We start from the raw sequence: 14,344 nt of genomic DNA, 5'->3' as shown, positions 1-14,344 counted from the left end.
ATAGCGGCCGTTGAAAGCCCGCTCTTTAGTCCGCCCCAGTGTTGGCGGAGAGCAGTGGTGGGCGGTATCCTGCTGGGAGTGATGGCGAACGGTGAGTCGGGGAGCTGGCAGCGACTTTATCACCAACACCATCAGCATTGTCCCCACCACTGCCTCACGCCCCATCTGGCGGCGGACTCTCAAGTGGTCACAAATTTCAATGTCCGGGAGCACAGGCCCGTGTGTTCGTAAAATGGCGGCGGAGCCTGCGCGTCGGCGGTAATCGGCATTCAGGGGCAGAGTGACCGGTATAAAAATTCATTCCCGAAGCTAGATTTGGATTTTGTAAAGCATGAGTTGCGAAGCTTTCCCCCACAGCGGGGTTTCAGTCGTCGCCGGTTCCTGCAGTGACGGCGGAGCGAACGAACACACTGCCCTGTATTTGAAATTGTGGACGAGGCTGCAGTTGGCGTGGTCCAGGCCCAGTTCGCTGCTCTTCCACCGGCCTTCGGACGAGCCCGCTCCCCTCGGGTCGCTCCTTCGCAAGATGCAAGGCGGCTTGGTTGAGGAGAGCCAGGCCGCCGGCCCTGTCGGAAACCAGCCCGCTATCGGACAGTGGCTGGGCGCCGCCCTTCACTGGAGTCCCGAGGCCGCGGGCGGCGGCGATGTCGACGAGGAGCCGCCGCTCCCTCTGCGCGACTCCGAGCCATTGGCTCCCTGGTCTCAGAGCCTGTTGGGGAAGGTGTGGGGCAAGGTCTGGCTTGGAGTCCTGGAACCCCGCAGCTGGTACGACCTAGCCCGAAGGGCGGCCTGTTATCCCCGGGACCCGAACAAGCAGGCGTTGGACCAGTGGACCCGTGACTATCCAGCATCTTCTCTACATCAGGAAAAGCCCGACCTCAGCATTTGGCCACATGCTGACCTACCCCTCTCCGCCGTCCAGAGAATGGAGAAGCCCTCGGAACTTTACCGACCCATCGCCGTAGACCAGGACCATGGATATTTTAGTCTGGAAGAGGAGCAAACTAATCCCCAGCAGCTTAATTCAGACAATGATATCTGTCCACGGCCCGAGGGTGCTATGGATCATTCCTCTGAAGTTAATGATGGGACGCACAAAAAGGACACTTATGCAGCAAATGAAGATGAAGTTTTATTGCACCTTGTTGATGTGGACTTGGCCACCTGTAATCGTTTGGAAATTGAGAATAAGGTGATATCCTTGGGGGATGATGAGTGGGACAGTAGTGATGATACAGAGGGTGACTCCGAGGAAGAAGAAATCAGCCTTTCCCTAGCCAGACCTCAGTGCTCTAATAAAACGATAGCCTACATTTTAGGAAGCCCAGACAGTGATGATGAAGATGATGATAGCGAGGATGACAGTGATTGGGACAGTGATGGATTTGACAGTGATGAAAGTTCTGAACTCTCAGACAGCAGTGTAGATCTCCAGAATCCTTTTCCTGAATCCTCTGATCCATACAACCTTCTGAACTTTAAAGCTTCCATTAAAACTCAGCACAAGTTAGAAACTAGAACTTCATTTGAACCGAGTCATCCCCAGCAGTCTCTGCCATGCTTGCCCATAATAGAAGACCTTGAGGACCGACTAGACAGTGGGTTTTCTGAGATTATTCAGGATGAGTCACATGTTGAATTGCCTTTGCAAAGAAAATGCTGCAAAAGGGTAATTATTTTCTGTTTTGCTTGTACATTCTTGCTACTAGTGGGTGTGTATAGGGATCAATAGGTTTTGGGCTTTTTTAAAAATTTCCTGATATTACTTGATTAAATGTTTCAAGAAATTAATGTAAGTAAAGCTCCCCTCTAAACTAGTTTACTGACAGAATTATTCTATTATGGCATAATATCTAAAAGAAAGTGAATTAAAATGTGTTGAGGTAGGTCATCCATTAGTCTGGAAGAGTCCTTGAGGTTTCTGGATTATGGGAGTAATTGAAGGAGCAGTTAAATGGGTTTGTAATGAAATCTAAATCTTTTGCAAACTTATTTTTCAAATTTATTAGTTACAGTGTATTGTAGAAAATGAAGATACATGGGTGAATTGCTGCTAGTTGGAACGTTTGTTCCTCTTTAAATGTTTTGCTGTATTGCTGGATGTGATGAGGCAGTTTCAGAAATTCAAAGTAATATGAATGCTGAGATCTGTAACATAAAAAAACTTTCATGTTCCATTTCTGAGTCCTGTAGGCTTTTATCTTTGCTTCAGTTCTTGAAATGTAGTGGAGATATGCTAAGGAGCAGAAGATAGCTATATACTTTTTGGGGTTGCAGAGGTGTAGAGAGAATGCACTGCTGAGCTTCCATTATGTTGAATATTCCCTTTCAAAATATTCGTCCTACTCTGATGTATTTGGTGTTCTCTTAATCCTTCCAAAGGATTTCTACATTATTCCTGGGTAATCCCCGGTAACCAATGTGTTTTTTTTTTCAGTTTTGTCCTGAGATGCTGTGCAGTTAAGACAGATTGTAATTACAAACTTTTTAAATATCAGTCCACTCTGGTTGGCTGCTTAAGATCTTAACTATTTGTTGTTGCAATGCATTTCAGTATCAGCATTTGATAGCACTGAAGAAATAATATAGTTTGTTCTGCAAAACAATATTTGGTTCTGCATAGTGTTTTGATCAGCATTGCAATAAAGAGCCATTTATTGTCTTCCATTTCTACATAATGCAGGCAAAGGTGAGAGATCTTTGAAAATGTTCTGTGCAAATTGGCAAGAATACCAAACTTTATCTTTTATGGTTTCTTGCTATTGATAAGTTGATCATTCAGCAGACCCAGAAACAAATGTATAGATGCTCCTGATGCAGACAAACCCTTTACAGGCAGTTTCAGTGTAAAAACCACTTCTGCACTTCTAATAAAGGCCAACACAGCATTTCTTCTTGGCTGTACCTGCCTGTTTATTTTAGTTATTCATTTCTTGGAACATCGACATAATTGGCAATGACACGATGGCCATTTTAATGGCACGATGTAAAGCCGTTGCATTGAAAATTGCACACAATGTGCGATATTGAATGTCATTACATTTTAAAAGCATAACAAGTTTCCATTATTGACTTTATTTTTCCTTATCTTTTTAATTTAATTTTCATAAGTTTTTAGACACTTTCAATTTTACTGTCCCTTAATGAAACATTATGAGCATGGTGGTGATTTGTATTAAACATCTGTTCATTTCTCTGAGGAATATGTTACTGATATTTCTTAAGACTTTGGAAATTCTGGCATTTCCGAATACTTGAAACTGCAGTGAGCAAAACTCACTGAATTATCTTGCTTATTTCTCGCTAACTGTTAGTGAAAAAATTAATGCTTTTTGTATAGAAGCACAAGAAACTGGCACTATTTTTAAAAAAAAACACTTCACTCTGAGCACAGTGTAGTGGCTAACAGCCACGCACAGACATGCAACTGGTACTAGTTAGATACTGTTTGGTAAGAGCCTCCTTGTCCCAAATAAATGAAGGGAACCCCAGCTATTTCCTTGACTAGTTTTTGTTCTTTAAAAGTTGTCCCAAGTAAGTGGCTGTCCCAATTAACTGAAGGGAATCCACTTTTTTTTGGGAGCTTGGCTCTGGTGCCTTGTGGTTTCTATTTCTGTATAAGTTAAATCCACAGCCTTAGTCCTTTCCTGGAAATGGTGTGCAGAGTGCAGTTTTAATGTTTGGATATCTTAGACTCTGCAATAGTTTCTCAGTGTGAAGGGATAAATAGTCAGTTAAAACTGATTGGAAACAACAGGAATTCTGCAGATGCTGGAAATTCAAACAACATACATCAAAGTTGCTGGTGAACGCAGCAGGCCAAGCAGCATCTATAGGAAGAGGCGCAGTCAACGTTTCAGGCCGAGACCCTTCGTCAGGACTAACTGAAGGAAGAGTGAGTAAGGGATTTGAAAGCTGGTCAGGTCACTTGGAATTAATTTGCATGGATATTGCTGACCCATGTTGCAGAAAGCAGTTTTATAGACCAGCTGAGTTAGCTCTAGCAAATTGCCTTATATTTTGTATGGTTAAGTGGCACAGTCCATTTTCAGCATTATGATGCACCTTTGAATGTTAATGATTTGGATGATGGAATTGATGGCTTTGTGGCCAAGTTTGCGGATGATACAAATATGGGTGTAGGGGTGTAGATAGTGCTGAGGAAACAGCAAGTCTGCAGAAGGACTTGGACAGAATAGAATGGGCAAATAAGTAGCAGATGGAATACAGTGTAGGAACTGCAGTGTGGTAGAAGGAATAAAGGTGTGGACTGTTTTCTAAATGTGGAGCAAATTCAGAACTCAGAAGTGCAAAGGGACTTTTGAGAGTTCTAGTGTCAGATTCCTAAGGGTTAACTTGCAGGTTGAGTTGGTAGTAAGGAAGGAAAGTGCGGTGTTAGCCTTCTTTTCCAGAGGGCAAGATTACAAAAGCAAGAATGTACGGCTGAGACTTCAGAACACATTGGTCAGACTGCACTTGGAGTATTGTGAGCAGTTTTGGGCCCCTTATCTAAGAAAGGATGTGCTGCCAATGCAGAGGATCAGGAGGAGGTTTATGAAAATGATGCAGGCAATGAAAGGGTTAATGTATGAGAAACATTTGATGGCACTGGGCCTGTACTTGCTGGAGATTAGAAGAATAAGGGGTGTCTCACTGAAACTGTCTGAATATAGAGTGGATGTGGAGAGGCTATTTCCATTAATGGGAGAGTCTAGGAGAATGGGACACCCCTTTAGAACTAGTGAGGAGGATTTTCTTTGGCCAGAGGTTGGTGAATCAATGGAATTCATTGTCACAGACAGCTATGGAGGCTGAATCATTGAGTTTATTTAAAGTGGATTTTGATGAGTTTGTGATTAGAAAGGGCATCAAAAGTTAGGAGAAGGCAGGAGAGTGCGGTTGAGAGGGATAGTAAATCAACCATGATGGAATGATGGAAAATACTCAAATAAGTTGAATGCCCTAATTCTGCTTCTACATCTTGTGGCCTGAAGACTGTTCATAATAATGCACTGATTTATTTCTGCATATGTAATACTAGCTACTGTACCAGAACTTTAAGTAAAAATCAAGCTCTGCCTTCATAATTATAAAAGAAAATGTCTCAATTTCATTTGTCATTTATTTCCCAGTTGAAACCTTGATTTCTAATTCCAAGCAAAGTGTGTTAGTACAGTGTTCGTGTGGTGAGTTGTTATCATGAAGAAGTTCATTGCAATGAAATTTCCTGAAATGTGCTTGCATAATGAAACTGATAGTTGATACATAGCTGCGATTCCGGGAAAGCAGCACCATTTCTTAACCTGTCACAGCTTTAAAATTAAAACACACCCTACTCTATAATGACCCCTCCTGATATTTTAAAAATTTCGCAAAATCATGCCTTCTGCAGAACTGTCATTTTTTAAAGTGCTCCCTGCTTGAGCTGAGTACTCAATGATAATCAGTGTATATTTTTATTCCTGTGTGTGGTTAAGTCACAGCATAACAATGATGTTACTTTCATTTGGGAATATGTGTTGTTAGTTACAAATAGCATGCTGGTTATTAATACAGAAGCTTTTTACTCTTCACGTGACTTGAGGTAATTTATTATTGGGCCTGTTATCGCTAGCTGTGTCTGCATTAATTACAATGGCCACAGTAGCAGCCCATCCTGTTTCTCTTGCTGAATTTCTAGAATACCTGTTAGTGATATTACAGAATTTGCTGTGATGCTCTTGATAGCTGGGATTTGACTATTCTTGAGCTTTCATCCAGCTTTCCCCACTCTTTTGTTTGATACTCATTTACAGGTATTTCCAAGCGAAATCGCTGAAGGTCAGTGGAAAGAGTTCTTTTTGCTGGTTCTTATAACAGCAAAACTCAAATATTCTGGCATGCTTGGGACTTTAATGGGCTCTCCTGATAGATTTTCTGCGTTACTGCATACTATTATTGTCTCAAGCAGTGAAATCCTGAATTGACTGTGTTGGGGTTGGGGGGGTGGGGGTGGGTGTTGACAGGGAGGGTTGAGTTGAGATGGGATGCTGCGAGACAAGAAGTGAGAATTTTGTTGTTGGCAGGGGAATCCTGGTATGCTGGCATCCACAGCACTTTTTAGTCAAAATTAAAGCCCTCTAATACAGAACTCCAGGCAGCATCTGCATTTTAAATTTAGCAGGGTTTCAAGGTCACTTTTTCCATTGTATTTTGAGGAGTTTGCAATTTGTGTTGAATTTCTAACTTTAATTACTGGTATTCCAGAATGTTACCATAATTTGAAGCCATATCTACCAAATTTGATCTGTGAAAGAAACATGTTCTCGTCCTTATCTAAGTTGTATAATGGACTGATCAATGTACTGTACATCTCAATGTGAGTTGACATTGGGGAGAAAATTGCACAGGAATTTGATGTCCATTATCTGCTGCAGCTGCAATATTAAATATCTACAACTGCTAAAGCCACCTTTTTCCCCTTCCTACATTTAGGTTACCTTTGATGAACATGTCACCGAATACTATGTAAGCAGCGAAGAGATCCGTAAAGGTCCTTGGGAAGAATATGCTCGGGATCGCTGCAGATTCCAGAAGCGAATCAAAGAAACTGAAGAAAGTATTGGTTATTGTTTTACTCTTAAACACCGATGGACTGTACTGAAACGATTGCAGATGGAGAGCTAGTACAGATAGGATTGAGAAAAACAAAGCTCACATCCTTTGCTAATTAGACTATTGACAGATTAATCCTCAGATTTGTTTGAACCATGCAATGTCATCTGACAGGATGGTGGTTGGGTGAAATAATCACATTTGAGGCTACTGAGAAGCGTCATCAAAGGAGTCCAATATTGTTTAGGCACTATTGTGAGCTTTAGTTCTCTTAATTATCATCAGGTCTTATGCTCCTAATAGTTTTCACTTTTTTATGCTTGGCTTTCTCTGCCACTTTATGCTTGGTTTCCCCTGCCACTTTATGCTTGGTTTCCCCAATGCGCAAGATGGCTTCTGTGTGAAAGTTGTATATGCTGCCATTAGGTCAATTTCTGTGCCCCATTTGGAGACAGTTATGGTTTATGAAGATTAACACACACTTTGTTCAATCAGTTACCTAATATTGTGGTGATAGTAATTTACTCCCTTTTTACTGAAATCTGGATTGATGCAAAGACTTTGTAGAAGTGTTAAGTCCTCTGTGATTCACCTTAGACAAAAAGCAAATGTAAGTATTTGGAAGATGTATCTTGATTCAATGTGGTGTTCAACTGCAATGGGACTGAGGCACTTCATCAAAGAACAGAAGGATTAAAGGGGGAAAATGACTTTATTTTAAAATTCCAAAGCTCAGATTACATCTGAGTTTCATTCTGAAAATCATGTGTTTTAGGGCAAAATTTTAAAGGATCTTACCCAATGTTTTTAATATTTGTTTCATCACACAAGGAAGCTATTTGTCCATTCTGGCTAACTCAATTCCAGAGCCGTCAAGTGGGATTTGATTCAGGCCTGTGGAATGGTACTGTAATTTATCCACTGCACCACTCCAGATAATTTCTTAAAACTGAATTTTTGGCATTGACATTACTGTTTGGGGTGAGGGTTTCTGAAGTGTAAATCTTGAAAGGTTGGTCTTCACTGCTGCACTCTGAACAGTAGTGTATTATAAACCAAGCAGTAGACCAGTTCACATTTTTAACATCTGATCCTTCAAAGCAGCACAGAAATAACTGCTTTTATTATAGAGGTCAACTAAGAAAAGAGGTAAATTCTTTAGAGATTAAGTTTTAAATTGTTTTGGCCTGTATTACTCCTTTAGCCTTGTTAACTTTTAAATTTCTACTGCATTCAGTTTCCTGGTGAGTCCTCTGCATATTTTATGATGCATTCCACATAATAGCTAGATTGCAGTATGACAACACTGGAGTCACTTCATTTTTCAGTTTCACTAGGTAACTACTTATTTTTAGTTCACATCTATTGATATGAAGGAAATTGTGTGCACTAATTTGCTATCCCATTTTTCCTTCTCTTCCCCCCCCCCCCCCCCCGGTATCTTTAAGGATTTGTAACCTCTTTTAAATATATCAGGAGAAAGGGAAGTCTTGATTTAAATAAGTTGTGAAAGAAAATAGTTTGAATTGTTAGGACCAATAATTTAATTCATTGTCAATACCTAGAATTATAGCTTTGAAGCGACGTGGTTAGATTTTTTATATGGGCTTGTGTATTTCAATGGATTACAATTGAATCATTTACCTATTTAGCTCCACTAGGATGTGCAGAAGGGAGTTCTCACTGTTTTCTCTAAGCAGAAACCTTGCCACAGGGGGTGGCTATTTGAGCTATCATCCTTAAACCAAATATTTGAAAGAACGATCATTAACTTCTCACACTCCCTTACTCTTTCACTGTAGTGCTCTACTTCCCCTCCTCCCTTTTGAAAACTTTTCATTTGCTTTCAGCCAATTCAATCCATGTCATTCTAACAATTTGGCTAACGGAAAGACTTCACTAGTTCTTTTAATAATTTGGTGTAAAAAGATTTGATGCTACCTGATTATATAGGAGTGTAAGCTGGTAAAAGGAATTGTGGTGTAAGGTGAATTCTGCAGTCTGTGTGCTACAGTTTTAGGTAGTTATTAGCTACCCATTCAACAGCTAATTTGATATAAGGACACTACGTATTGCAGCATTTGAGGGAAGAAAGTGCTACTGTTTCAGGTAAGTGACCCAATCAAAGGAAAGTGACTTGTAACCTTTATTTTTCTTCCCACTGATGATGCCTGATTTTTTTTCCCCAGTGTGTTAAGCATTATCAGATTACTATACTACCTACCCAACTGTAATGCACTGTTAGTAACTAATCATAACATCTTTCTGCTCATGGGCTGTGAAATCAATATTTTGCTCAATTTTTTTGTGAAAATTGAGCACTAATTTGTTCCAACTACTTGGTTGTCTATGTGCAACCCCTGCCATGTTTTAAAATGCAGTACAAGTCACATTTAAAATCACATTTCAATCCCTTTCTCAAGACTTCGTGAACAGAAATGTATTGGGTCGCTTCCCATTATTTCATTTTTAAATAATTGCTGAAACTGAGCTATGTGTAATTGATAACAACCACTTTTCAACAGTCTTACTCACATGCTAATGATGATTGATGCTTTAAATACTGCTTAGCTTTCATTTCCAACAATAACTTGCAAACTTGGGGTCTAAAATTCCATCAAGTGTTTTAGCTTACTGAAGTGTTACATTTCTCACAAACTTAGCAGTACTTGTACAATGAACTTGAGTACTTAAGGTACTCCTTTTAAAATAAACAAAAAGATGGGGTGTTGCTTTGTTAATAGAGAAACATTGGTAAGCACTCCTTTACCCTGCATCAGGGCACCTTTTCTGGTCAGATGATGCGTCTCTACTGGTGAATCTGCTCACCTGAAAAGAATGGTTACTCAAACTAAAGAAAGCATAAGGAAATGCTGGCTGACCATGCATTATCTGCTGCTGTTCACATTCCTCACTTGGCAAATGTGCAAGCTTACTCTCAGAATTTTGTTTTGAGGGACTCCGGTAAGCAGTTGGAGCTGATCTCAGCAGCTGTTGGAAAAGATGGTCAAAATGATCAGAATTGCCACGACACAAATCCAGCGTCAGCTTGTTTTTTTTTCCCTTGCATTCTGTAATCCCCATTTTTGAATATCTCTGTGAGGTATGAGAGTTCCTGAAGACCGATTAGCAAGAGATGCTACTTTGCACCGTTTGCCCTCAGTTTGAGTTTTAATTTACCAAGCATCTAATTCTTCTGTAAATTTTTTGCAAATCTGTAAAATGTATAAAGAACTATATTTTGCATCAGATTTGTTAATTATTGGTAAATGGCTATAAAATTAATTTATAATTCCCCATCAAATTGTATTAAAAGGTGAATTACTAATGGTGCATTAAGCACTTAAGAAAAAAATTTGAAATTACAAATAAAAAGAATCTGAAGCCTGTCAAGTTATTTTTTCACTTTGTGCTGTGTTCCTGTAGATGCTGCAAAGCGGTATAGCTGAACAAAGATATTTCCTTTTCTCCAGGCTAAGTCCTGGGTTGAGAGGGTGCCCTATCAGGAAAGAAATGGACTGTATCTGGGTTTAGTCAGGTTTAATATTTCATGATGTAAATTTTGTTTTGTTGCCACAGTAGTGTGCAAACATTACTGGAAGTTACAAAATAAATAATATGGTTTGCTTTATTCAAACTTTAAAATCCTAAGGGGGCTTTTCAGAGTAGATGTTGGGATATTTTCTCAAATGGCAAAGTCTTGAACAGTGGGGTAAAAGAGCAAGATAAACTGCCGGTCAGATAAAACTGAAGTACATAGAAATTTCTTGTGGGTACTGAATCTCTGGAATTCTATATATACCCTGATAGATGGTGGAAGCTGGATCACTGAGTATTTAATGTTGGGGTGGATAAATGTTTGATAGATTGAGGGATGTGTAAAAATGGTACAAAAAAGAAATTGAGGCCATCATAGTTCATCCTTGATCATGTTAAATAGTGGGGAGCAGGCTTCAAGGGACTGATGGATGCCTACTAGCGTGTTTTTATACTACAGAGGGTCTTTATACCTTCAAAGCATGATTATTCTTTTAGTGGTTGTGTTCCAAATGCTGACGAAGAGCTGTGCTGTTGAGTTCATACTCAAATGGCAGTGGGTGTAAATAGGAGTATATTGTGTGCCTGATTGTTAGCAAGTAAATAAGGGTTATCTTGTAATCCAATAAGTATATGGTAGATTGCCTTATGTTCTTTCTCCACATTGTTGGATTTTTATTGTCCAAATATCTTCCATTCATAAGCCTGAATAATCTGTGAGTGTACACAGTTCTGGTGTAGTGAATAATAGTAAAGAATTAGGAAGTTAATGTGTTAAGAATGGTTGGAAGTATTAGAACTGGAGTAAGTCAGGTTCATTAATAAAATCGGGATACATGATTATTTGCCTTGTTCTCATTTTCCTACCAGATCTCTGAATTTAATTGATGGCTTGACACCTACACTGGGTTCCAGATATGTGCTAAAGTAATTTGGACTAATTAAATGTGATGATCTGTTTCTGGATTCCATCTGTCTGTCACTTCTTTGCCCAACGACCCCACATCATCCAATTACAGCAATATGATCAGTTAACCTGTACACCTTTGGAATGTGTGAAGAACCTGGAGCACTTGGAGGAAACCCACGTAATTACAAAAACAAAACAGTGGAATTGAACCTGGCTGTGACATTTAAATGAGGGTGAGCAGCCAGAAGTCATGGTACATGTAGATGCCAATGACAGAGGAAAAAAGTGAGGAGGTCCTGAAGAGAGAATTTGGGAAGCTTAACATCCAAGGATACACATTGTATTGAAAGTACAGACAGGTAGGTATAGGGGGTGGCGTGTTTGTAAATAGGAAATCAAATCCTTTGAGATGATAGGATCAGAAGATGTAGAAGTAGGTGCTGAATCTGAAGAGAGAATTTGAAGAATGCTTACTAGATGGATTTGTAGAACAGCTGCCTGAGCCCACTAGGGGATCAGCTATTCTGGTTTGGGTGTTGTGTAATGACCTGGATTTGAACAGGGAGCTTAAGGTGAAGGAACACTTAGGAGCCAGTTATCATAATATAATAGAATTCATCCTGCAATTTGAGAGGGAGAAGCTAAAGGTAGCTGTATCAGTATTAGAGTGGAGTAAGAGGAATGTGAGAGGAGCTGGCTGACAGCAGAGCAGCAATGGCTGGAGTTTCTGGGAGCAATTTGGAAGGTGCAAGATGTATACATCCAAAGAAGTAGTGTTCTAAAGGTAGGATGACACAACTGGCAAACAAGGGACGTCAAAGCCAAAAAAAAAAAGGACACATAATAGAGCAAAGATTAGTGAGAAGTTAGGATTGGGAAGTGCTTTAAACACCAACAGAAGGCAATTTAAAAAGTCATAAAGAGGGGAAAAGATGAAATATGAAGGTAAGCTACCTAACAATATCAAAGAGAATACCAGAAGTTTTAGATATATAAAGAGTAAAAGGCAAGAGTAGATATTAGACTGCTGGAAAATTACACTGGAGAGGTACTAATGGGGGACAAGAAATGGCAGATGAACTGTAAGTATTTTGCTTCATTCTTTCTTTCTTTCTTTTTAAATCTTTTTATTGAGTAAGTATACAAAAAAGGTAAGCCATATAAACATTAATACAATGTTAAAGTATAATAAAATTCCAAAAGATAACAATACCAAAAAGAAAATACTACAAACAATGTAATTTAAGCATAAGAAACCAAGATAACATAATAGTATACTAGATTTTATATATATCAATGGAAAAAAAGAAAAAAAAAACCCCAAAAAAAAACCCACCGTGCAACTAACTAAAAGCAAAGCAAAGCAATGGGCTAACTTGAAACCAAACAGAGTTAGACTTAAAATCACGTCCTCAATCCCAACCTCCATTAAAACAGTGAAGAGAAAACAAGAAGGGTAAATATTACATTAAATGAAAATATCGAATAAAAGGTCCCCAAATCTGTTCAAATTTAAATGAAGAATCATAAAGGTTACTTCTAATTTTCTCCAGATTCAAACATAAAATCGTCTGAGAAAACCAAAAAAAGGTAGTTGGAGCATTAAGCTCTTTCCAATGTTGTAAAATACATCTTTTCGCCATTAAAGTAAGAAATGCAATCATTCTACGGGCTGAAGGGGAAAGATTACTAGAAATTTTAGGTAGTCCAAAGATAGCAGTAATAGGGTGAGGAGAGATATCTATATTTAATACCTTAGAAATAATATTGAAAATATCTCTCCAAAAAGTTTCCAAAGTAGGGCAAGACCAAAACATATGAGTTAAAGAGGCTATCTGCCCCGAACATCTATCACAGAAAGGATTAATATGCGAGTAAAAACGCGCTAACTTATCTTTGGACATATGTGCTCTATGAACCACTTTAAATTGAATTAGGGAATGTTTAGCACAAATAGAGGAAGTATTAACTAATTGTAAAATCTGCCCCCAATCATCCACAGAAATGGTAAGCCCCAATTCCTGTTCCCAATCTACCCTAATCTTATCAAATGGAGCTTTCCTAAGTTTCATAATAATATTATAAATCATAGCCGATGCACCTTTCTGACATGGATTAAGGTTAATTATCGAATCTAAAATATATATAGGAGGAAGCATTGGAAAGGAAGTAAGTATAGTACTTAGGAAATTTCTAACTTGTAAATATCTAAAAAAATGTATTCTTGATAAGTTATATTTGTTAGATAATTGTTCAAAAGACATAAGGGAACCATCTAAAAATAAATCCAAAAACCGTAAAATACCCTTAGTCTTCCAAGTTTGAAAAGCGCGATCCGTAAAAGAGGGAGGAAAAAATATGTTACCTAAAATAGGAATCGCTAACCCGAATTGATTAAGATCAAAAAATTTTCTGAATTGAAACCAAATGCGCAAAGCATATTTAACTATCGGGTTAGAGACCTGCTTAAGACGTTTCGAATCAAAAGGAAGAGAGGAACCTAAAATAGAACCAAGTGTATAACCCTGAACAGATTGTAATTCCAATGCTACCCATTTAGGAATAAATAGTATGTCCCGATCAAGTAACCAAAATTTCATATGTCGAATATTAATAGCCCAATAATAAAATCTAAAGTTAGGTAATGCTAAACCTCCATCTCTCTTAGCTTTCTGTAAATGTATTTTACCCAGTCTCGGATTCTTGTTCTGCCAAATAAATGAAGAAATTTTAGAGTCAACTTTATCAAAAAAAGATTTAGGAACGAAAATTGGTAATGCCTGAAACACATATAAAAATTTTGGCAAAAAAAACATCTTAACTGCATTAATACGACCAATCAAAGTTAAATATAAGGGAAACCATTTAGATGAAAGTTGAGTAATATGGTCTATTAATGGTAAAAAGTTAGTCTTAAATAAATCTTTATGTTTACAAGTAATTTTAATCCCAAGATATGAAAAGTAATTATTAATCAATTTAAATGGAAATTTATAATATAAGGGAAGATGTTTATTAATCGGAAAAAGTTCACTCTTACTAAGATTTAATTTATAACCTGAGAAAAGACCAAATTGTGCTAATAACTCTAAAACAGCAGGAATGGATCTCTCAGGATTAGAAATATATAAAAGTAAATCATCAGCATAGAGTGATAATTTATGGGACTTTAATCCCCGAGTTATCCCAGTAATATTTAAAGATTCTCGAATAGCAATTGCAAGAGGTTCTAATGCAATATCAAATAATAGGGGACTAAGAGGACAGCCTTGTCGAGTACCACGAAAGAGAGGAAAAAAAGGT

At 38.4% G+C, this 14,344-nt stretch overlaps 1 protein-coding gene across 1 annotated transcript; it reads left to right on the top strand.

Annotated features, from left to right (window-relative positions):
* Positions 1–11,056, top strand: LOC134355447 (protein phosphatase 1 regulatory subunit 15B). The gene is made up of 2 exons (XM_063065352.1): positions 1–1,669; positions 6,475–11,056. Exons 1-2 carry the CDS (start codon positions 332–334, stop codon positions 6,664–6,666), a joined length of 1,530 nt encoding a protein of 509 aa, XP_062921422.1. The 5' UTR covers positions 1–331; the 3' UTR covers positions 6,667–11,056.
* The last annotated feature ends 3,288 nt before the right edge of the window (positions 11,057–14,344 follow it).

Source organism: Mobula hypostoma, chromosome 13 (genome assembly GCF_963921235.1).
Source record: "Mobula hypostoma chromosome 13, sMobHyp1.1, whole genome shotgun sequence".
Taxonomy (NCBI): domain Eukaryota; kingdom Metazoa; phylum Chordata; class Chondrichthyes; order Myliobatiformes; family Myliobatidae; genus Mobula; species Mobula hypostoma.
The sequence above is the reverse complement of the archived record's forward strand: the minus strand, read 5'-3'. Positions and strand labels throughout refer to the sequence as shown.

What these genes read in the sequence shown, in the direction of transcription:
- LOC134355447 (XM_063065352.1), top strand. Translation starts at nt 332, where the DNA reads ATGAGTTGCGAAGCTTTCCCCCACAGCGGGGTTTCAGTCGTCGCCGGT. An exon ending in AAAGAAAATGCTGCAAAAGG is followed by an intron (nt 1,670 to 6,474) that starts GTAATTATTTTC and finishes TCCTACATTTAG; the next exon opens with GTTACCTTTGATGAACATGT.